At 41.3% G+C, this 22537-nt stretch overlaps 1 protein-coding gene across 9 annotated transcripts in view; it reads left to right on the top strand.

The window, feature by feature from the left end:
• The window catches only part of NCAPG2 (non-SMC condensin II complex subunit G2), a 71543-nt gene that overhangs the window by 39341 nt on the left and 9665 nt on the right, over positions 1-22537 (top strand). For 2 of the 9 annotated variants that reach the window (XM_016958513.4, XM_016958514.4), the window contains 13 exons: positions 223-335; positions 2154-2327; positions 6135-6205; positions 7175-7328; positions 7447-7620; positions 8425-8541; positions 8622-8762; positions 9186-9285; positions 11394-11581; positions 12902-13042; positions 16877-16980; positions 17819-17919; positions 19049-19148. In XM_016958513.4, the coding sequence (XP_016814002.2) occupies positions 223-335; positions 2154-2327; positions 6135-6205; positions 7175-7328; positions 7447-7620; positions 8425-8541; positions 8622-8762; positions 9186-9285; positions 11394-11581; positions 12902-13042; positions 16877-16980; positions 17819-17919; positions 19049-19148 (1678 nt within the window). Of the gene's footprint in view, positions 1-222; positions 336-2153; positions 2328-6134; positions 6206-7174; positions 7329-7446; positions 7621-8424; positions 8542-8621; positions 8763-9185; positions 9286-11393; positions 11582-12901; positions 13043-16876; positions 16981-17818; positions 17920-19048; positions 19153-22537 lie in introns of those variants that run through there. The other 7 variants (XM_054655435.2, XM_016958516.4, XM_016958515.4 and 4 more) reach the window with 6 other exon arrangements.

The following is a 22537-nucleotide window of genomic DNA, read 5'->3' as shown; positions in this document are numbered from 1 at the left end:
GCTGTTATTTCTCAGTTCTTGTTATGTTTTCCCCCAAAAGCACAATACAAATTACAGAGTTCAGTATTTGTCAGTTTAATAAGCTTCATACTTTAATGCATTTCTGAATGATTTCCCTTAAAATAGTACTTTTGACTAATTGGGATTATAATTTCACTATCAGATAGTTAATTTTGTAGAAGAAACACATCCATTAATTCTTGTTTATCCTAAACATTTCAGCAAAGCTGATTCACGTTATTCGTCATTGCTTAAATGCCTGTATGCAGAGGGCAGTGAGAGAGCCTCCAGAGGACGAGGAGGAAGAGGACGGAAGGGAGAAGGAGAATGTGACTGTGAGTAGAACAGGGCCAGGCCGGGCAGATAGTGCCTCAGTGGCATCACTCCCATGGGCCATTATGTTAGGAATATTCCTATGTTTTCTTTGTTCCTTCAGTATTGTTAATTAAACAAGTTATTTTGGAAGGTCATAAATAACATTTGTGAAAGAATTGCTATATATCCTTTGTAGTTCATTTTGGAGCTCAGGTAGGACTTAATACAGAAGAAAAATTCTTACCAGTCGCATCTTGTCCCAGATTTTCTTTACCTTAAATGTCTCTGTGTATTTCAGTTCAATCCTGGGTGTAGCATGGCTGGATTGGATTCTGGGTACTCCCATATTTTTGAAAGTATAATTTATTAAAGGGACAATTTCTTCAGAATCCAAAGCAACCAATTATATTAGAAGAAAATAACGTTTAAGACTTAGACAAACTTGTTACTTATAAGCATTATCTTAAGCTTCTAAACTCCTGTGCTTGTGGACGTCTAAAGTAAGATTTTGGGGTCATTTTGCAATGCCCACTACATTAAGAAACTAGACTTTAAAAGGAAATCACAAAACACAGTTTGCCGTGTGCTAAGGCACAGTGTTGGTGTGCTCCCCTAACAGCTGGTCCTGAGCCAAGTGCTTCTGGGTCTGACCCCACTGTGTCCTTCCTAGCGGGGGCAGCAGATGGCTCACCCAGGCCCTGCTCATGCCCCATGGTGCTTTCTCCTCCATCTCCCGCCACACCGTGATGGGCCACCAGCCCAGCCCCTCAGTCAGTTATGCTGGGTTGAAATTGTTCAGAAGGCACTTACCAAAAACATACAGGAAATAGATGTGGAATAGAGAGAAGAGTTCAGTGAGAGTGAGAGCCACTTCCGTCTTCACAGCCGTTGGGCAGGCCACCTCCCTGGGCTCATTACACCCTCACTGCCAGTGTTCAGAGCTTCAGAGCTGGTTCTGCTCTTGGTCGGTGGAGTTTGAGTTTCTTCTCTCAGGGCTTCTCCCTCAGTATACGTTAGAGTTGCGTGACAGGCCTCGACAGCAGGGATTGTTGGTGGGTCTGGCTGTGTGTCTGTGCTGGTGAGTGGGCATGTCTGCTTACTGGCATGCAGCCACAATGCACTTACGTGTGGCTTGCAGCGTTGACGGCGTGGGACTGCTGGCTCTGGGTAGAAGAGGAATTTGTTAGAGTGTGTTTATAGTTTACAGTGAACATTCAGGTGAGTACTGTGCACTATCAGCATATGTTCAGGAAAGTGTAAGTAGGTCTATTTATTTTAAAACAAACTAAAGAAGCCCATGATCATAGTCATTATTCCAGCCTCTCAGGCTGTGTTCTGCCTGCCTGTAGGGTGGAGTTGGCCAACCAGAGACTGTGTCCTTTCTGTGACCTGATAGGCTGGGTTTTGGTGGCTGAGTTTCAGTAGCAGTCACCTTGGAGGAAAGCAGCCTTCACCATTCCCCTCCCCCTGCATCGAGATTTGTGGTGAAAAGTGATGTCAATAAAGCGGAAGATACAGTGAAAGAAAAGGCATGTTTTTTAATAGGGTGTTATGTTCCCAGATGGAGACAATAGTTGATACGTTTTCCTTTTTAGAGGAGTTTTCTTCATGTAAACTGTTTCTTTAAAGGATGTAGAGTCAGTTTGGAATTTATATCGTGGTGGGCATTTAAAAATAAATTTACCTCCCTAGAAGATTCCAAAGTGGAGAGTAGAAGACGTGAAAGTAAGACCGATGTTCTCTACATTTTTGCTTTAGAGCTCTAATTCTGAGATGCTGTTACCTTTTAGTAGTTGCTATGATTAGATTCTTTCACAATAAAATTATTTTTATCTTAGGTTCTGGACAAAACACTGTCAGTAAACGATGTTGCATGCATGGCAGGTTTACTAGAAATCATTGTGATTCTCTGGAAAAGTATTGACAGAAGTATGGAAAATAATAAAGAGGCGAAACTTTACACGATTAACAAGTTTGCCTCTGTGCTTCCAGAGTATCTGAAAGTATTTAAGGTAAGTCTTGAACTATGCTTGTAAGCAAGGTATATTAAGGTTACGTTTGTTTAGAATTTAACAAAAGTTCTCAAACATGTTTACCTCCCTGCATCTGTTTTCTCATCTGTAAAATGAGAGGGTTGGATTAGTGTTTACCTTGCAGTATAGTTTCTTTCTGTTGCCCCTCTTGAGGGTGGAGATCTTGTGTCTCTGTCTGCTTCCATATCCTCAGCACCCAGAGAAACGTCTTGGGTAAGCACATGATTCTTCTGCCTCCGATGGTCAGCGACATTATTTCAGAATCTAATTTGATTTGCAGGGGTTTAAGAAAGAATTTCGTGAACATGGAGGTACAGTAGTACTCAAGTTCTGTGGGCAGTTAGGTACCCGAAGGCACCCAGTAAGCAAATATGTCCCTGAAGTATTTGAGTTGTGTGTGTTGTTGGGGCAAACAGTTGTGTGTGTGATTTCTTTTTTAAAAAAATTTATTTTGAATTGACAAAAATTGTATATACTTTATTGTGTTCAACATGATGTTTTGAAATATGTACACATTGTGGAATGGCCAAATCGAGCCTCACATACTTACCATTTGGCCAGTGTCACCTCACATACTTACCATTTCTGTGGCGAGAACGCTTAAAATCTGCTCGTGGTGATTTTCAAGAATATATTGTATTGTTATTAACTGGAGTCACCATGTTATAGGATAGATCTTTTGAACTTACTCCTCTGATCTAGCTGCCATTTTGAATCCTTTAGCTAACCCTTCCCACCCCCACCACTCTTCTCTGTGCGTGGTTTCTATTTGCATGCAGGACCTTCTCATTCCTTGACTTTTTACTTCTGAAGGAAGTTTATATTTCAAAACTAAATTTAAAAATAGGCCAACAGCATGTAAAAATGCAAATATATTCTTAACTCTGAAGAAAGTGTGGTTTAAATATAGAAAGATCGTAGGTCTTATGAACCACATTTCTCTTCCTAAATGTTACTCTTGCCTCTTTTTCTACCTACTTATGTGACTTTGGACCATGTAGCTTTTCTAACCCTTTCAAGGCTCTGAGCTTCATTCTGCCTCTGACGTGAAAGCAGATTGTATTAGTTGCCAAAATTGTATGAGTCTGTTTTCATGCTGCTGATGAAGACACACCTGAGACTGGGTAATTTATGAAGAAAAAGAGGTTTCATGGACTCACAGTTCCACGTGGCTGGGGAGGCCTCACAGTAATGACGGAAGGCAAAAGGCACGTCTTACATGGTGGCAGGCAGAGAGAAAATGAGAGCCAAGCACAAAGGGAAACCCCTTAGAGAACCATCAGATCTCGTGAGACTTACTACCATAAGAACAGTATGGGAGAAACCACCCCTAGGATTCAGTTATCTACCACCGTGTCCCTCCCGTAACACGTGGGAATTATGGGAGCTACAATTCAGGAGGACATTTGGGTGGGGACACAGCCAAACCATAATTTACCAGTAAATGGTAAAGCTCATTAGCTGGGCATGGTGGTTCACACCTGTAATCCCAGCACTTTTCGAGGCCAAAGCAGGAGGATTGCTTCAGGCTGGGAGTTTGAGACTAGCCTGGGCAACATAGTGAGACCTCATCTCTACAAAATTTAAAAAATTAGCTGGGCTTGATGGCCTGTGCCTTTTGGTCCCAGCTATACAGGAGGCTGAGGCAGGATTGCTTGAGCCCAGAGTTTGAGACTACAGTGAACTGTGATCATACTACTGCACTCACTCCAGCCCTGGCAACAGAGTGAGACCCTGCCTCTTTTTTTAAAAAAAAAAAAAAAAAAAGAAAGCTGAAATAATGACCTGGGACTGAGAAACCAGCATTATTTCAGAATATGAACAGAAGCCCATATAGGACACCAGGTAGGTTGGCGGACAGGGCAGTTGTGGCCTTGGGGTATTTGAAACCCTTAGAGGGTCTTGGGATTCAGTAAATTCTGAGTATGTCTATAAGAAGTCTCTCCACCACTAAGGAAAATTGCTTCCTTCTCTAAGTAAAGAGATGATGGGTGAGCCACACAGATGGAATTGGCCATCATTATCAGTATACTTGTAACATTAATGAGATATTTTCTTTTTTTTTTTTTTTTTCTCGCTCTGTCGCCCAGGCTGGAGTGCAGTGGAGTGATCTTGGCTCACTGCAAGCCCCGCCTCCCGGGTTCACGGCATTTTCCTGCCTCAGCCTCCCGAGTAGCTGGGACTACAGGCGCCTGCCACCATTTGTGGCTAATATTTTTGTATTTTTAGTAGAGACGTGGTTTCACCGTGTTAGCCAGGGTGGTCTCGATCTCCTGACCTCATGATCCGCCTGCCTCGGCCTCCCAAAGTGCTGGGATTACAGGCGTGAGCCACCGTGCCCAGCCATTAACAAGATATTTTCTTCCCATATTGTTAGTTGGGGGTAAGCATGGGTCACTGTGAATGCAAATTAATTCCTAATCGAATTTTGATTTTGGTTTGTTTCTGTTTCATATGTATTTTCAGGAAAATTATTATTATTGTTATTTTTTTAGGATTCACCATGTCCTCATTCTCCCAGCCAAGAATATCTCTTATTGAGTGTTCTTGAGGAAGGGTGGATGTACCCCCTTTTACTTATTGTTTTAGTAATAATAATTTAGCTGCAATTTACTAAGCACTGAGGACACTCTAAATACTGTACTGGGAATCTGTGTGGTGTAGTTCACTTTGGTTCTTCCAACAGTCCTGTGTTCGTTTTGCAAAGGGAGAAACTGACTCTGAGAGCTTAACTCCTCTCCTCTGTGCTATGTCGGCTGTTGGGCTACAGAATCTGATTGGGTCTAGATTTGGTTCAGTAGCCTCAAAGCTTACTTTTTTTTTTTTTCTTCTTTTTTTTTTTTTTTTTTTTTTTTTTTTTCTGAGATAGAGTCTTGCTCTTGTCACCCAGGCTGGAGTGCAGTGGCACAATCTCGGCTCACTGCAGCCTCTGCCTCCTGGGTTCAGGCGATTCTTCTGCCCCAGCCTTCCGAGTAGCTGGGATTACAGGCGTGAGCCACCATGCCTGGCTAATTTTGAATTTTCAGTAGGGACAGGGTTTCACCATGTTGATCAGGCTGCTCTCGAACTCCTAACCTCAGGTGATCCAGCTGCCTCAGCCTCCCAAAGTGCTGAGATTACAGGGGTGAGCCACTGTGTCTGGCCTTTTTTTTTTTTTTTTTTTTTTAATAGATATAATGCCCTGTTGCCCAGGCTGGAGTGAATGCTTACTGTAGCCTCTAACTGTTGACCTCATGCAGTCCTCTCACCTCAGGCTCACAAAGCGTTGGGATTAGAGGCATGAGCCACTATGCCCCGCTGCATTTTCCCTTGAACTATACTGTCTTCCTAAAGATATTCTGATTTTGTTTTATAACATTTTCTCTGAATAATTTCATTCTTTTGAGATTTGTGTTCAGGATACCAAGTGTATAGAGTTAATTTTTTTTCATTTCATCAGTGTTGTTTTTTAAAGTAGATTCAATTCATGACAGCATATGATTTTGTTTATCCTGCTTACTGGCATATTCCCAGGGTCTAGATTGGTACTGGGTACATAGCAAGTGCTTAATAAATATTTGCAAAGTAGTAAAATGTTATATAAAACTTCCATAACACTCACCAAGTAATTTTCTCTGCTCCTCAAACATGAGACTGGTTTAAGTTTTCCCTCTGAACGTGGAAAGGACTGCCATGGTTCTTCTTGAGCAATTTTGGTAGTAAGTTATCAGGAATTTACGTAGAGAGACTTTCAGAATTTATAGTGCTTACATATGCTTTGTTTTGTTTTTCTTTTTTCGCTTTTAGGATGATCGCTGCAAGATCCCTTTATTCATGCTAATGTCCTTTATGCCGGCCTCTGCTGTCCCTCCATTCAGGTATTTGGTCTGTTTTTTGGTACGGTAGAAAAGTAGGAATCCTGTCCATTGTTGTGCTGAATTATTAATTCATGTCAGCAGACCATAACATTTAGCTTTCAGCTCACTGTGGCCTCTTCCTTCTGCCCTTCCCTCTCCCTGTGGTAGGGAAGATATCAGGATGTGATTTTCAATGGGCCCTAAGTTGGTACGTGATGAAAGAAGAGACTGCATGGAACTGAAACTGTTACTCCACTTTAAGTCTGGGGTTACTCTTAGCACCTGGTGTGGGAGGTTCTGGAGCACAAGGTCACCGTTGGTCACATGTGGCCCTGAGCACCTGGGCTTTGGCTATCTGAGCTGAGATGTGCTGTGAGTACAAAATACATATGGAGTCAGCCTTGAGGCAAAAAGAAGAGTCTGAAATATTGATTACATGTTAAAATGATTTTGGATAGACTGGATTAAATAAGATTATGTTATTGAAATTAGTTTTACCTGTTTCTCTTTGTGTTTTCAAATGTGGGTACTAGAAAATTTTTAATTACATTTGTGGCTTTTGTGTCTCATCATATTTTTCATTAGAGCTCTACAATGTTGGTGATTATCTCAGTAAAAATAATTTTTATTCATATTTATGGAAGAAAAAGGAATATTTTGATGCTAAACAAAAATTGTTCTTCAAAAGTAGAAACTCTTGCTCTAGAATCTGACAGATGGCACAGTAACAGAAGGATGAGGGCTTGTGTGGCTGCTGTGCCCTGCTTCTTCAGCGTCCAGAGCTGGTCTCAGGTCTTGTGGTGGGATGCAGCTGAGCAGCAATTGTGGGAAACTGTATTTATTCCTGCATTGGAGAGCATGGAAGTGCTAATATAATAACAAGGGCTTATGCACCGTCAGATTTTAGCTTCTTGGTTTTCCTCACCTTTTGACAAAGTCGGGGAGTCTCTGTTGAAATACTCAGTCCGATTTTCCGTCTGACATTTTCAGCTGTGGTGTGATTTCCACGCTGAGAAGCCGGGAGGAGGGTGCTGTGGACAAGAGCTACTGCACTTTGTTGGATTGCCTCTGCTCCTGGGGGCAGGTGGGGCACATTCTGGAGCTTGTTGACAACTGGCTGCCCACAGAGCATGCCCAGGCCAAGGTAGGTTGACATCATGTTTCCTTAAAATTAGGTGAGTGAGGATAACTGTGTATTAGAAATTACATGCTTTTCTAGGGACGTGTGTTTTCATTCTCAGTTTCTCTCTCTCTTCTTTCAGAGCAACACAGCTTCTAAACGTAGGGTGCAGATCCATGATACATGCCCAGTCAAACCTGAATTGGCATTGGTCTACATTGAGTATCTGCTGACTCATCCAAAGAACCGCGAGTGCTTGCTCTCTGCTCCTCGGAAGAAACTTAACCATCTTTTGAAAGCCCTTGAAACATCAAAGGTAACTCTGTGCCCTGAGAGTTGAGTGGTTTCCTATGATTGTGGGGGTGACAAACCAAGGTGTGAAGCTTTCATATTTACAGTGCTATGCAAGTGTTCTGGCTGGAACAGAATTGAGAGTGATCATGTCACCTCATTCAGTTGGTACAAGGCATGGAGCCTGGCCAGGGCAAGGTTGGGAGTCAAGTCCCAGTTGACACGTGTTCAGAAATCTCACATTTGTGTTGCACCTGCTAGGGCGCTAGGACTCAGGAGGATGGCCCCAGTTTCTCAGAACACACCCTCTGCAGGAGATGTGTCACATACCCTTTCATGTGGACACTCACTCCCTGCAGTCCTTGGCAGTTTTTTCTGGGAATGTTTGGAGAGCATTTCCTGGGAACCCATCATGCTCCCAGCTGTCCCACGGAGGCCGTCATGTCTTCCTCTCCTCCAGGAGCCAGCCCTCTGAACACCCTGTTACGCTGCCCTCAAGTGTGACTGTACCAGAAGCAAAGCCCCAGCAGAGTGGAGCCAGGCAGATGGGGAGGACAGGGCCTGGTCATGAGGCAGGGAGGGGACGGGTGGTGCTGTGTGCAGGGCAAGGGCTGTGGACAGTGAGCTGAGGCTGCTCACGTGGCTGTACATTTTCCCATGCCACCCAGCACCTCATGTCCGGGTGCAGAGTCAGCAGACACTGGGCTTCACCAGAGCAGGGGTCTTTCCAGCTCACCTGAGGATCAGGTGCTTCCCATTGTTCTTGCTGTACGGGGTGTGGTGGTGCCTTGTCAGTCAGCATGTGGCCCTTGGGTTTTTTCTATTACAGGCAGATCTGGAGTCACTTCTGCAGACACCGGGTGGGAAGCCTCGTGGCTTCAGTGAAGCGGCTGCCCTGCGAGCCTTTGGTCTCCACTGTCGCCTGAGCATCCATCTTCAGCACAAGGTGCGCCTGCTCCTGGCCCTCTATTAGGATGATACACAGTGCTCTTTTTGTTACTGATTTATCTTCTTGTTTTTGGACAGTTCTGCTCAGAAGGAAAGGTGTATTTGTCCATGTTGGAAGACACTGGCTTTTGGTTAGAAAGCAAAATTTTATCTTTTATTCAAGATCAAGAAGAAGACTACCTGAAGCTTCATAGGGTCATTTATCAGCAAATTATCCAGGTTAGAAGTCTTAAGACACAGAAACCTTTCTCTTTACCAAGTTTGTTATGTTTCAGGATTTCATTTTCTACTTTAGAGTGGTAATTTTAGACATTAGTGTTATTCTTAAAAACTTACAGTGACATTTATCTAACTTTCTAGTTTATCTTTTTGCAAAGCGTAAACTGCATACTTTCAGTGTAATTTTATACATTACATATAAGAGGTGTTCGATTATGTTTGTGGAATTACATAAAATATGTCTCTATATTTCTTACAAAAACAAGAATTAATGTATCTTTATGAAAATTCCTTTATAAAACATCTTTATAAAAATCTGCTTTATAAGATAACTAGCACATGGATAGGAGAAGCTTTGTGAGGCTGGATTTACTCCCTTTTTTAAAATGGCCTTTGTTGCTAAGCTGTGTCTGTCTCTTACAGACCTACCTGACTGTGTGTAAAGATGTTGTTATGGTAGGCCTTGGTGACCATCAGTTTCAGATGCAACTCTTACAGCGGAGTCTTGGAATCATGCAAACAGGTACAGTCAGGGCTGTTTTAGAGCAATAAATACTCAGAACCAGTCCTTCCCTCCCTCCCTCCTTTACTGTGTAGCTCAGAACTCTCACTTTTAAGTGACTGATTATAATGCAACCTGGCATATCCCAAAAAAGGGATTTGTTAGGTGGTGCAGCCCGGAAATTCAGAGGTGTTTCTGTGTCAGACATGACTACATCCAGAGTTTGTGACAGGGTCCTTGGGATTCTGCCTGTCCTTGTGGTCAGCTTCGTTGCCAGGCTGACTTTCCCTGTGGATTGGGCTAGTGGCTGTTTCCTGGCATCTGTGTGGGAAACCATCACCTTTTTGCTCTGCTCTGGTCATGTGCTCCTGTGGATGGGGGCGTGAGTCAGGCATTATTGGGTGGTACCCCACCAGGACCCCCGGAAGTTGCTGTTACCACAGGGAAAGGGTTAGCACAGGGTGACCCATGGCAACAGTGAGTGAGAGGACAGCCCTTGAATCACATCAGATGATGACGGGAAAGGGTGTGGGGCCAGGGGGAGTGCAGCTGGGGTCATTCCATATCTCCTTGGCCTTCTGATCACAGTCTGGTAAAGAAGAGTACTGCTGAGCTGGGACCCTGGTCCCTGGCCCCTGACCCCTAGCCCCTAGCCCCTAGCTCCTAGCCCCTACTCCCTAACCCCTAACGGCCAGCCTCCCCACAAGCCGCTTCTGTGGTGTAGCTGACTGCTGTGTAAACCTGTTTCCGGATGGTTTTTAAGTAGTATCCCAATATCCCAGTGCTGCATTTGATTCTCACTGAGATCTGTAAAAGCCTCAACATTTGATGTTGACATTTCTTTAAGCCTAGTTATTTGCTAGAAGAGATTGAAAATGATAACATTTAGTAAATTCAACATTAAGTTTTGAAAATTAGATTAAGTTGGTAGTCCAATTTCTAGTGGATCCATCTGTAGTCTCTTTCCCATAGCCTTAAATATCTTCATGGCAGATTCCAGAGGGGTCTGTGTGTGTGGACACCCCCAGTGTATCTGTCTTCATGACGTTGCAACTGAAGTAGATGCTAGGAGAACACTGGAGCCAGGATACTGGGCAGTGTCTTAGTTAATCTTTAATTATAAGCAAAATCATCCATCATTTGTTTAACAGATCTAAAGTTTAAGAGTAAATATTAAATAGACCAATATTATTTGCTTCAGCTTTTTTGTTTAATTATTATTATTTTTAAAAAAAATTTTTTTTTTGAAACCAAGTCTTTCTCTGTTGCCCAGGCTGGAGTGGAGTGCAGTGGTGCGACCTTGGCTCACTGCAACCTCCACCTCTAGGTTCAAGCAATTCTCATGCCTCAGCCTCCCGAGTAGCTGGGATTACAGGTGCCCACCACCGTGCCTGGCTAATTTTTGTATTTTTAGTAGAGGTGAGGTTTCACCGTCTTGGCCAGGCTGGTCTCAAACTCAAGTGATCCACCCACCTTGGCCTTTCAAGGTGCTGGGATTACAGGCGTGAGCCACCATACCTAGCCTGTTTAATTCTTTATAATTCACTTCTGTTGTGAAAACAGCATTTTATACTTAAGCTTAATGATTGCAACAGTCAAAATTATTTATTTTTTAAACTTCACTTATCATTTAGGAATTATTTTCCCGTAAGGACCAAATCTACTTTTATTATTTAAAAATTTTACTTTTTGGAGGAGCTAATTATAATTAGAATTCTAGATCTCCAGTGTAGCCAGTTTCATTGTATAGGTATATCTGTTCTCTTAAAAATAAGACAGAACCAACAACACTGTTCTCTAATTCAGGTGTTGAGGGAGCCACACTGCTGAACTTCTGTATGTTCACATGTGCAGTGAACACAATTTTTAGTTTAGTGACTAATACACTATTACTGTTATTGAAGATATCAGTTTTAACTTAAATTGGACAAACGTCATACTTATTTATTTATTTTGGTTAGAATTTAGGTTAACCTGATCAACCTGGCTTTTGGTATTGGCTCACCAAATACCAAAGTGTAATAATCTCTTTTTTGTTACCATTTTATACATTGTTAAGTGAGAAATGTGTAATGATTTCAACAAACTTGTGTGATTAGAAAACTGATATATTCCAATTTTCTTTCTAGTGAAGGGATTTTTTTATGTTTCATTACTTCTTGACATTCTGAAAGAGATAACTGGAAGTTCCTTGATTCAGAAAACAGATTCAGATGAAGAAGTTGCAATGCTGTTGGACACAGTCCAGAAAGTATTTCAGAAAATGTTGGAATGTATTGCACGGAGCTTCAGGAAGCAGCCGGAAGAAGGCCTGCGGGTACTCAGACCTCCCCAGGACGGGGTTCGCTAGATGGGCTTTTCAGGGCTGGGTACACCTACACAGATGCGTCAGCCCTGGCTGTGCTGTTCACGCTCGGGTGACGTGCAGTGTTGTGTGGGAGGTCCCTGCTGGCGAGGTGCACTGAGAGAGATGGAGTCCGTGTGGGAGTCCCCCGTGGTGGATACACTGAGAGGGAGATGGTGACCCCTGTGCATGGGCTGGAGGCAGGAAGGGCGGGAGCTCCAGCTGTTAGATTCTACCCAATGGTCTTAGAACAGGATCCCAAGAGTTCAGGTTGACCAGACGGCAGGACAGGAAGCAGAGGACTGATTGCTCTGGGTTCTGAGCGCATAATTGTTAAGTTCACAGAGTTTTCCAAATAAAATATACCTTTCTTTTGAAAGATGCTAATTTTGATACTTGTAGAGTGACAGACATCTTGCCAGGTGAAATGCTAATTTCTGTCATGAGTTACCTCCCTGTCCTATGTTAACCTTCTCCAGGTTGGAAACGAGAGTCACAGACCTTGAAGGGGCCCGTGGCTTCCCTTTGCTGGTTGAAAGCTGATGTGAAGTGAGAATGTTGTATAAGCACTTCATATAAAAACCTGTCTGCCAGATTTGCTTCATCCTAAAAACAATGTCATGTCAGTTCTCGTGCCACGTGATGTTGTTATCAGAGAGAGCCATTACTTTTTCTAGGTAGTAGCTTAAAAATATCAATGAGCTATTATTTTTTAATGAAGACTTTAAAAAATGCTTAAATGGGAAGCTATTTATGAAATATTGAAGACTCAGTGTCCTGTGCTGATAGAGGTCATTGAAGGTTGTTGGCCATACTTTTTCTAGTCTAGTTCAATTTGAGTTAATTTGAAATGTTCCTGTTTTTGATGAATTTGTTTCAAGTGTCTGTGATCTTTTATGTAATTTGTGCCAAAACCTTTAGGTTTCCCATCAGACCTGTGTAGCTTTAGTCAGAATACCTTGCCTCATAGCTGATGCCTTATTTTAATGTATTGATGTTTTGCCTCTCTCCCTCCTTATTCCTGAGGGTTTTTCTTGGCTTTGGGGAAAGAATATCATCAGGGCAGTTTCCAGTGGGCTTTGGTCCCGTCTATCATCTTCTGGCCGTGGTGCATAGGAGGTTTGAGTCAGCCTGGGAGTGGAATGTAGTGGGCACTGGTAGCAGGCAAACAAGATCAGTGACTCCTTGAGTCCTGGGGGAGGATAGTAAGAATACTTATTTTAAAGTGTTTTTTTGTTTTTTTCAAAACCATGGTTTTTAGTCATTAAAAGTGACGTATGTGTTTTCTTGTAGCTGCTTTATTCTGTTCAGAGGCCTCTTCATGAGTTCATTACTGCTGTTCAGTCTCGGCACACAGACACCCCTGTGCACCGGGGTGTACTTTCTACTCTGATCGCTGGGCCTGTGGTTGAGATAAGTCACCAGCTACGGAAGGTGAAGTGCTTTAATCCTGAAACTGCTGTGCCTCTTATTGATGACACACGATGGTGTTTCTACTAGCAGTACATTCTCTACATTTCTCAAAGTATTTTTTAAGAATTTTCAAACTTGAGTGAGTGGTGCACTTTCCTAGCAGCTACACCTCAGAGTTTGATAGCTAGTTAGTATTTTAGACTCGTGACTATTGTGAAACATATACCAAGGATATTATCACTCTTGATTAAAACAGAAATATAGTCCTTACATTTGAACATGCTTTTATGCTACATTCAGGAGATTTAAATGAGTTGATAAGTTTCTTAAGGTTATTTTCCCTCCTAAAAGGATAGAAGTAGTTGTAATCAGTGGTGAGCAGAATACAAGACTACTCTAGGACTGCTTTTGTGGAATAGTTCACATATCTTTGCATGTTATATTATTAGCCTCCCCCACCTTTTTTTCATTTCTAAGCTAGGATATTCAACCTTCTAATGTCAGTTTAGACTGGGTGCAGTGGCTCATGCCTGTAATCCCAGCACTTTGGGAGGTGGAGGCAGGTGGATCATGAGGTCAGGAGTTTGAGACCAGCCTGGCCAACATGATGAAACTCTGTCTCTACTAAAGATACAAAAAATTAGCTGGGCATGATGGCACGCACCTGTAATCCCAGCTGCTCGGAGGCTGAGGCAGTCTTGAACCCGGGAGGCGGAGGTTGCAGTGAGCTGAGATCACGCCATTGGACTCCAGCCTGGGCAACAGGGCGAGACTCCATCTCAAAGAAAAAAAAATGTAGCTAATATCAGTTTAAACAGACAATTTATTCATTATTACTGACTATCTTATTTTCCTACCAGTAGCTGTAGATGAATTGAAGATGATTATTAATACAGAAGTTATTAGTCTATTTGGTTAAAGGATGTTATAATCAGGATGATAATTCAAGCCAAAACAAAAAGTGGTGTTTTCCCACATGGAATATTCAGGGTGTTGTTTTCCTCTTTACCTCTTAAGAAAATAGTAAAAAATCATGTTTTCATATAGAGAAAAAACCTTCTCTGTATGAAAAGATAAAATCTGACAGGGAAGGTCATTGAATTATATGCATTTTTAATATTTACGTGAATCATAAATTTTGTAATATAAAATCATGACTAATAAAAAGATGTTAACTAAATTCTAAAACATCAAATAGAATTTAAGGCCTTCCTTAAAGCTTGAAGGGAGATCATTTTGGTTTGGAAAGTAATTACCAGATTACACAATAGAATAAAAACTAGGATTTATTTATTCCGGTGAGCTATGTAGCTAAAAATGATTAAAAAAATGTTTGACCTGTGAGTCACATCTGGCTCACCATCTGTTTTTTATCAGTAAAGTCTTATTGGAACATAGCTGTGCCCATTTGCCGTGTTTTTTCTGGCTACTTTTGTGCAGAGTTGAGTAATTATGATAGAGACCATTGCAACTCTGCCCACAAAGGTGAAAATATTTACTATATTATTTAAATATTTACTATTTTGTTACTTTACAGAAAAAGTTTGCTGACAGCTGTTGTATTTCCTTATGGATTTTGTCTACTTATTTTATATGTGACTGTGGGTTTGTCTCTTTTTTCATTTGTTCTGTCAATTTTCTTTTCATGTATTTTCTTGTATTTGGGAGCTCTTTCTTTTTGATGAATTGACTCCTATTATTGTGGAGTATCTCTGGCTCTGACTCCTCATGAAGTCTACTTTGATATTTTCACAGCCAAACCAGCTTTCTTGTGCTTTGTGTTTGCATAGCGTATCTTTTAAAACCCCACCCCCACATGGGTTTAAAAAATCTCGTCCAACAGCCTCTGACTTTTATTTGGCGTGGTTCTAGTCCATTCTTTTTTTTTTTTTTTAGTCCATTTGACTTTAATGAATTTATTGATAGGTTTGGGTTTAAGTTAATGTTAAGTTTCTTTTCTATCAGTCTGTCTGTTCTGTTAGTCTTTCTGTTTTTTTTTCTTTCCTGTCACTTTTATGATGAATTAAGTGTTTTTACTACGCCATTTTATCTCTGTTGACTTTATATTATCTTTTGTGTAATTTTTTTTTTTTTAGTGATTTCTCTAGAGATCTCAGCACGCATGTTTAACTTATCTCAGTACCTTCAGAAATTATGCTTGTCCATTGCATGGTAGGAATCTCCAGTTGTGTTCTCCTATCCCTTATGCTGTTGTTATTATTTTTATTTTAATCTGTCAGTAGTCTTTTGTCTCACTGTTTAAGAAATGCATTTACAACAATCACTTTAAGATGTAAAGTATTTTAATGAGAAACAGTGCTATTTGATGTATAGTGATGATTGACTTAAATATTCAAATTTGTATTATAATCCTGGCAGAGGAAGTGTGGGAAGACTTATTGGAAGTGCTGTCTAGGCCAGGCACGGTAGCTCACACCATAATCCCAACACTTTGGGAGGCCTAGGCAGGCGGAATGCTTGAGGCCAGGAGTTCGAGGCCAACCTAGGCAACATGGTGAGACCCTGCCTCTTTTAAAAAATATTTAAAAATTAGCTGGGCATGGTGGTACACGCCTGTAGTTTTGGCTGCTCGGGAGACTGAGGCAGGAGTTCAAGGCTGCAGTGAGCTATGATTTGTGATTGTGCCACTGCACTCCAGCCTAGGCAACAGAGTGAGACTATGTCTCTTAAAAAAAAAAAAAAAGCAGTGTTGTTTAGTCATGCCTAAATGAAATCTCCTAAGATAGCCAAGAATCGGGCCTAACACAGTGGTGGAGAGATACAGTGGTGGAGAGATACAGGGGTAGGATAGGCATATTCATGTCTCAGCTATTACAGGTGGAAAACCAAGGCATAAGTTTCCACCTGGAGCAGGAATTCTGCACTTGGACTTTCTGAGGAGCATGTGGAATTCGTGGTGAAAGGCTCATCGAAGCTCACAAGGCTGATAATTAAGAGCACAGGTCCGGGCAGGTGCCCTCGTGGCTCTAAACTCGCAGTACTTCACTGTGGGCTTCTGCCCTGCAGGGGGCACTGTGATGTGTAGGAACATGTTTGTTTGGCACAACTGGGTGAGGGGGTGGGCAACGTGCCCCAGGCATTGAGTGGGTGGAGGCCAGGGATGCTGTTCAGCCTCCAACAGCACCTAGCACAGCCTCCCAATCCCCCAAAGAACGAGCTGGTCAGGTCAGTAGTGCTGAGATTGAGAAACGCCGATTTAGACAGGAGTACAATGTTAAATTTATTTAGCATAAAAGCACATTATTTGCAGTAGATGATAAAAAGATAAAGACTTTTTGATGAAAGACTCATTGAGTAATATGTCTGTTTTTCTTTATTTTTGTCTCACTGAATAAACACTTTCGTTTATCTTTTTTTTTTTTTTTGTCATATTGAGACAGGATCTGGCTCTGTCACCCAGGCTGGAGTGCCATGATACATGGCTCACTACAGCCTCAAATTCCTGGGCTGAAGTGATCCTCCTGCCTCAGTCTCCCAAGTAGCTGGGACTACAGGTATGCACCACCATGCCCAGCTAATTTTAAAATTTTGTTAGAGAGGCAGGGTCTTGTCATGTTGACTAGCCTGATCTTGAACTCCTGACCTCAAGCAATCCTCTTGCCTCAGCCTCCCAGAGCGCTGGGATTACAGGTGTGAACCACCACGCCCAGCACACTTATGTTTATAATAATAGATTATTCATAATTATTGTAGACATTTCAACAGTTAATAAAAATAATTCTTTTGAATTTCTAGAAAGTTTTTCTTAGGTGTTGAAGAAAACCCAAAGCAATGTAATTTACAAGTAAGTAGCCTAGTCTCTGTTTACAACTTGCTGATGTGGAACTTTTTTAGGTTTCTGGCGTAGAAGAGCTTACCCCTCCAGAGCATCTTTCGGATCTTCCACCATTTTCAAGGTGTTTAATAGGAATAATAATAAAGTCTTCGAATGTGGTCAGGTAATCACTTTCTCTTTACTGTCCTGAAACGCTCATCGTGGCTGTAAGTGCTCAGCAGCTTTTGTTCTATTCCTTTTACACTCAAGTTTTTCAAAGCTACATTCTTTTCTATGAGAAAAATGTTTCATATAATTTTTTCTCCATTTTATCAGTAATTAGAAATATTTACATTAAACTTACACAGAGAAAAATTCTAACTTTCTGTAAAGAATATTCATCTAAATAGTCTCTGGTTAGTTATGCTTCTCATAAATTCAGTTCAGGAAGAATATAGAATGTTAATGTTTAGTAAAATACTTCTTACCAAGTGTGCTTTCAAAACACTTGACAAGGTTAAATACCGGTGCCATTTTCGTTGAATACGCAGCTGCTACTCATTTTCCAGTCCATATGTCGCTTGATCAGAATTACAGGGTTTGCTGTGGTGCATGCAGGGCTGACAGGTTACAGAGGGAATTGCTTTGCAGATGTCTGGTACCTGTCGAATTTTAATAGCAGATACATTCAATGAAAACTTTTAAAAGCACCATCTTTAGCAGCTATGAGTCATCTTTCAACAACATATTAAATCTTTTTTGTGTGCATTGAGGGTATACAGAGTAGCCTTTTTCACTCAGCACAGCATCCCTGTTCCCAGCAGCATCCTCTGGTTTTAATATCTCACTGTACAATCTGGCACACTCTCCATGAAAAGCATGGGGTGAGTTCAGTCACCTTCCCATGTCCCCTGCAAACTGGGGTTTGTGGTTGTGGTTGAACCTTGGCTGTACTTCTTCTGCTATAATGTATTAGGGTCTATATGATACAGTAATTTTGATGATTGTTGATTTTTTTGCAGGTCATTTTTGGATGAATTAAAGGCATGTGTGGCTTCTAATGATATTGAAGGCATTGTGTGCCTCACGGCTGCTGTGCATATTATCCTGGTTATTAATGCAGGTTGGTTACATTCCCCTCCGTCATCTGGAAGGTGGCTGGTGCACCTCACAGGTGCTGTCATGGGATTCTGGGGATCAGCCCGTGCACTCGGCTACTCCTGGCCAGCTCAGGTGTCCCCCAGCCTTTCCACTCCCTGCCTTCTCATGTGCTGGACACAGTGCTGTCCACCTGGGCTTCCTCTCCTTAGCCCACCCTGCATCTGTTTTTATATCAGCTTGCTCACTCTTCAGTGGTGGAGGTCCTGTTCATTTTCACCTGTTGCCACTAGGTCCATTTAAGTGTTCCTCTCTGTGCCTCGGCATTGAATTTCTGTTGATTTGATGTGTTACCTGTATCTTAAAATCTGAATTTATTTTGGTTGATGATGGATATTTTGGTGTTAATATTTGACCTATCTACTATTTCTCGTAAGCCTTAGCCTTGCCTATTCTGAATATCCCAACCAGTTCAAATAGTACTGGGAAAATAATTGGAGATATGTATAAGATGCTTAGCTCAGTATAAAAAGTAGTAACATCCCTGCAGGGTGACTGCCTTTACCTTTCTGTATTATTTGCTCAGTTTTACTAACGTTGAAATTATTTTCAGAGATGATACATTGTAGATAGGGAGTGCTTCTATTGAAACAAACTCTCCCTGTAAGCCTAAATGGATAGGATATCTGCAGATTGATAAGAATACTCCTTAACTAGTTTGACCCAGGTTGGCCATAAGAAAAGACTTCCCTCAGGGACTCCCCTGCATTGAGATCACCACCAGGAGGATGTTGAGGATGGATGTTGGATGCTGCCAGGTGCCTTGCCCTTAATACATCCTTAACTACCTGCGATAGTTAAACGGGGAAGGACTCTGAAACAGGATTGGTTTGCTGGCATGGACATAATCCTTCCTCTCGTGGCTTCATGGGGTGAGGTCCATTTGAAGTCTTCTTCCCAGTAAACGTTTGTTTGATCTTTACAACATCCCTAAAGAAGGAAGAATTACTATTCCGCGGGTCAGTGTGTAGGTTACCTCAAAGGGAAGGATAGGGAGGCCCAGCTTAGGGAAGTTGTACCACATGTGTACCAGAGTGTTTGTCTTTGTGTAGTGATGTTAAAGTCTTTTCTGTCTTTTAATATAATTTTCCCAGGTAAACATAAAAGCTCAAAAGTGAGGGAGGTTGCAGCCACTGTTCACAGAAAACTAAAGACATTCATGGAAATTACTTTGGAAGAGGATAGCATTGAAAGGTAAAGCAGAGATATTCACCAGATGTGATCATCTAAAACTGCTCATTCTTCTTTGGATCTGCATGAGGTTGTGTTTTCATTTCTGCTACTTACACCCAGGTGGTTAGGAGACTGGGGACTGTAAGGAGAGAAATGTTTCTGTTGGCAAAGACCTTTAGCTTACGTTTAATTTACTTACTAATTCTGTCTTCAAAAACAAAACAAAACTGTCATTTGCAAAATTCTACTGTAGAAAAGTGAGGGCATACAAACTTACTTTATTTGGTTTTAAAATCAGACATTATTTTTGGTGGTTGCTGCATTTTTGAAACCATGGGCGTTTCCCAAGGATAGACACCTAGCGGACAAATACCCACATGGGGATGTGCGGTCCCTCCAGAGCCTCTGAGATGTGTATAATTTCCCCCTTGCTGGACAGCCCATTGCTACGCACAGCCTGCAGGCTACCAGTGTATTCGTAGGGCTGCTTTGCAGCTGGGTGCTTTTGCTGCTGTGTGCTGTTTGGTATGCTCTGCATTTTACTATAGACTCGGTTTTGAGTTGTGTTTGACTTTTAGATCAACCACAAAGAATTTTTTCTTGCTATTTTATGAGCTAGATAGGTGAAGCGTTGTAAAGCTCTGCACTAGGAAATTCACCTTTGCCGGGGAAACAAACCACTCTCCGTAGCTACTTCCTCTGGAGAAAGGTTTTCCAAATCAGAAACTCCTAATTTGTGAATAAACTTCCAAAGCGTGGCTTTTTATAGACTGTTGGCTTGTTCTATAGACACAATACACTTAATGCTCACTTCACTAGAAAATTTGGTTTGTAGGCTGGGCGCGGTAACTCACGCCTGTAATCCAGGAGTTCGAGACCAGCCTGGCCAACATGGTAAAACCCCATCTCTACTAAAAATACAAAAATTAGGCTGGGCACAGTGACTCATGCCTATAGTCCCAGCACTTTGGGAGGCCAAGGCAGGCGGATCTCAGGAGGCTAGGAGTTTGAGACCAGCCTGGCCAACATGGTAAAACCCTGTCTCTACTAAAAATACAAAAATTAGGCCTGTAATCCCAGCACTTTGGGAGGCCGAGGTGGGTGGATCACCTGAGGTCGGGAGTTCAAGACCAGCCTGGCCAACGTGGTGAAACCCTGTCTCTATTAAAAATTACAAAAATTAGCTGGGCATGGTGGCAGGTGCCTGTAATTCCAGCTACTTGGGAGGCTGAAGCAGAAGAATTGCTTGAACCTGGGAGGTGGAGGTTGCAGTGAGCTGAGATTGCGCCACTGCACTCTAGCCTGGGCAACAGAGCAAGAGTCCGTCTTGAAAAAAATAAATAAAAATAAAAAATAAAAATAAAATAATTAGCTGGGTGTGGTGGCAGGCTTCTGTAATCCCAGCTACTCTGGAAGCTGAAGAGCTTAGTTAGCCTGGCTAGAGGTTTATCAATTTTTACTGATATTTTCAGAGAACTAGCTTTTGGTTTCGTTTATTTTTTCTGTTGATTTCTTACTTTCAAGTATATTAATTTATGCTCTAGATTTTACTGTTTCTGTTTTTCTTACTTAGGATTTAATTTGCTCTTCTTTTTCTGTTTTCTGAAGGTGGAAGTTTAGATGATTGATTTTAGATTTTTCTTCTTTTCTAATATGTACTTTCAATGCTATAAATTTTCCTGTAAGCACTGCTTCATTCCGCATTAAAAAACTTTTTTTTTCTATTTATCTTTTTGTCCTTTTTCTTCCCATCAGTTTTTATTTTGTTTTGTTTTTTGTTTTGAGATGGAGTCTTGCTTCGTCACCCAGGCTGGAGTGTAGTGGCACGATCACAGCTTTAACCTCCCAGGCTCCAGCGATTCTCCCATCTCAGCCTCCCAAGTAGCTAGAACTACAGAAGTGTGCCACCATGCACAGCTGATGAAAAAAATTTTTTTGCAGAGATGTGGTCTCACTATGTTTGCCCAAGCTGTCCTTGAACTCCTGGGCTCAAACAAGCCTCTTGTGGCCTCCTAACGTTCTGAGATTACCAGTGTGAGCCACCATGTTTGGCCTTTCCATCATTCTTGCTTTCCTTTTATGCATCTCACAAATTTTTGATAAACTGTGCTGTCATTTTTATTTAGTTCAAAATATTTTTAAATTTCTCTTGTGATTTCCTCTTTGACCTATTTAGTTGCGTTGTTTAATCTCCAAGTGTTTGGGGATTTTTCCAGCTTTCTGTTATTGATTTCTGTTTTAATTCCATTGTAGCCTGAGAGCAGACATTGTATTGTTTCTGTTCTTTTAAAGTCGTGAAGGTGTGTCTTATGGCTCAGAATGTGTTCTCTCTTGGTGAGTGTTCATGTGAGCATGAGGAGAATGTGTATTCTACTGTCGCTGGAGGAAGTAGTCTGTCAACGTCCATTATATCCAATTGACAATGTTGTTGGGTTGAACTATGTCCTTCCTGATTTTCTACCTGTTGGATCTGATAGAGGGTGTTATAGTCTCCAACTATAATAACTGACTTATCTATTACTTTTTGCAGTTCTGTCAGTTTTTGCCTCACACAGTTTGATGCTCTGTTGTTAGGTCCAAGCATTGATGATTGTTACCATCTTTTCATTATGTAATGCTCTTCTTTATCTCTGATAATTCTTCTTACTGTGAATTCTGCTCTGCCTAAAATTAATACTACTACTCCTGCTTTGTTTTGATTAGAATAAGCATGGTATATCTTTTTCCATTCATTTCCTTTTTTTTTTTTTTTTCCCAAGATATGAGGACTTGCTATGTTGCCCAGGCTGGGCTCTAACTCCTGGACTCCTGGACTCAATCTATCCTTCTGCCTCAGTCCCAACTGGCTAGGACTGCAGGCACACACCACCAGACCCAGCTAATGTAATTTTTATCTATATGCGTCTTTATATTTAAAGTGGTTTTTTTTATAGACAGTATATAAATGGGTCATGTTTTTTGATCTTCTCTGACAATCTGTCTTAAAATTGGTGCATATGTACCATATTCAAAGTGATTATTGATATAGTTGGATTAATATCCACCATATTTGTTATTGTCTTCTATTTGTTCCCCTTGTTATTTGTTCCTATTTCTGTCTTCCACTCCTTTTCTGTCTTTTGTGGTTTTAACTGAACATTTTATGATGCCGTTTTCTTTCCTAGCATATCAGTTTTACTTTTTTTTTTTAAACCTTTCTTAGTGGTTTCTTTAGAGTTGGAATTTTTATTTGTTTTTATCTTTCTTAGTGGTTGCTTTAGAGTTGGAGTTTTCATTTATAGCTAATCCACGTTTGCTTTCAGATGACACCATACCACTTTGCAGGTAGGGTGAGTACCCTATAATAACAAAATAATCCTAATCCTTGCCTCTCGTTCCTTGTATCATTGCTATCATTCATTTTGCTAAGG

The sequence above is a fragment of the Pan troglodytes genome, chromosome 6, assembly GCF_028858775.2.
Source record: "Pan troglodytes isolate AG18354 chromosome 6, NHGRI_mPanTro3-v2.0_pri, whole genome shotgun sequence".
Taxonomy (NCBI): Eukaryota; Metazoa; Chordata; class Mammalia; order Primates; family Hominidae; genus Pan; species Pan troglodytes.
Note: the sequence above shows the minus strand (reverse complement) of the source record. Positions and strands in the feature narration are given on the sequence as shown.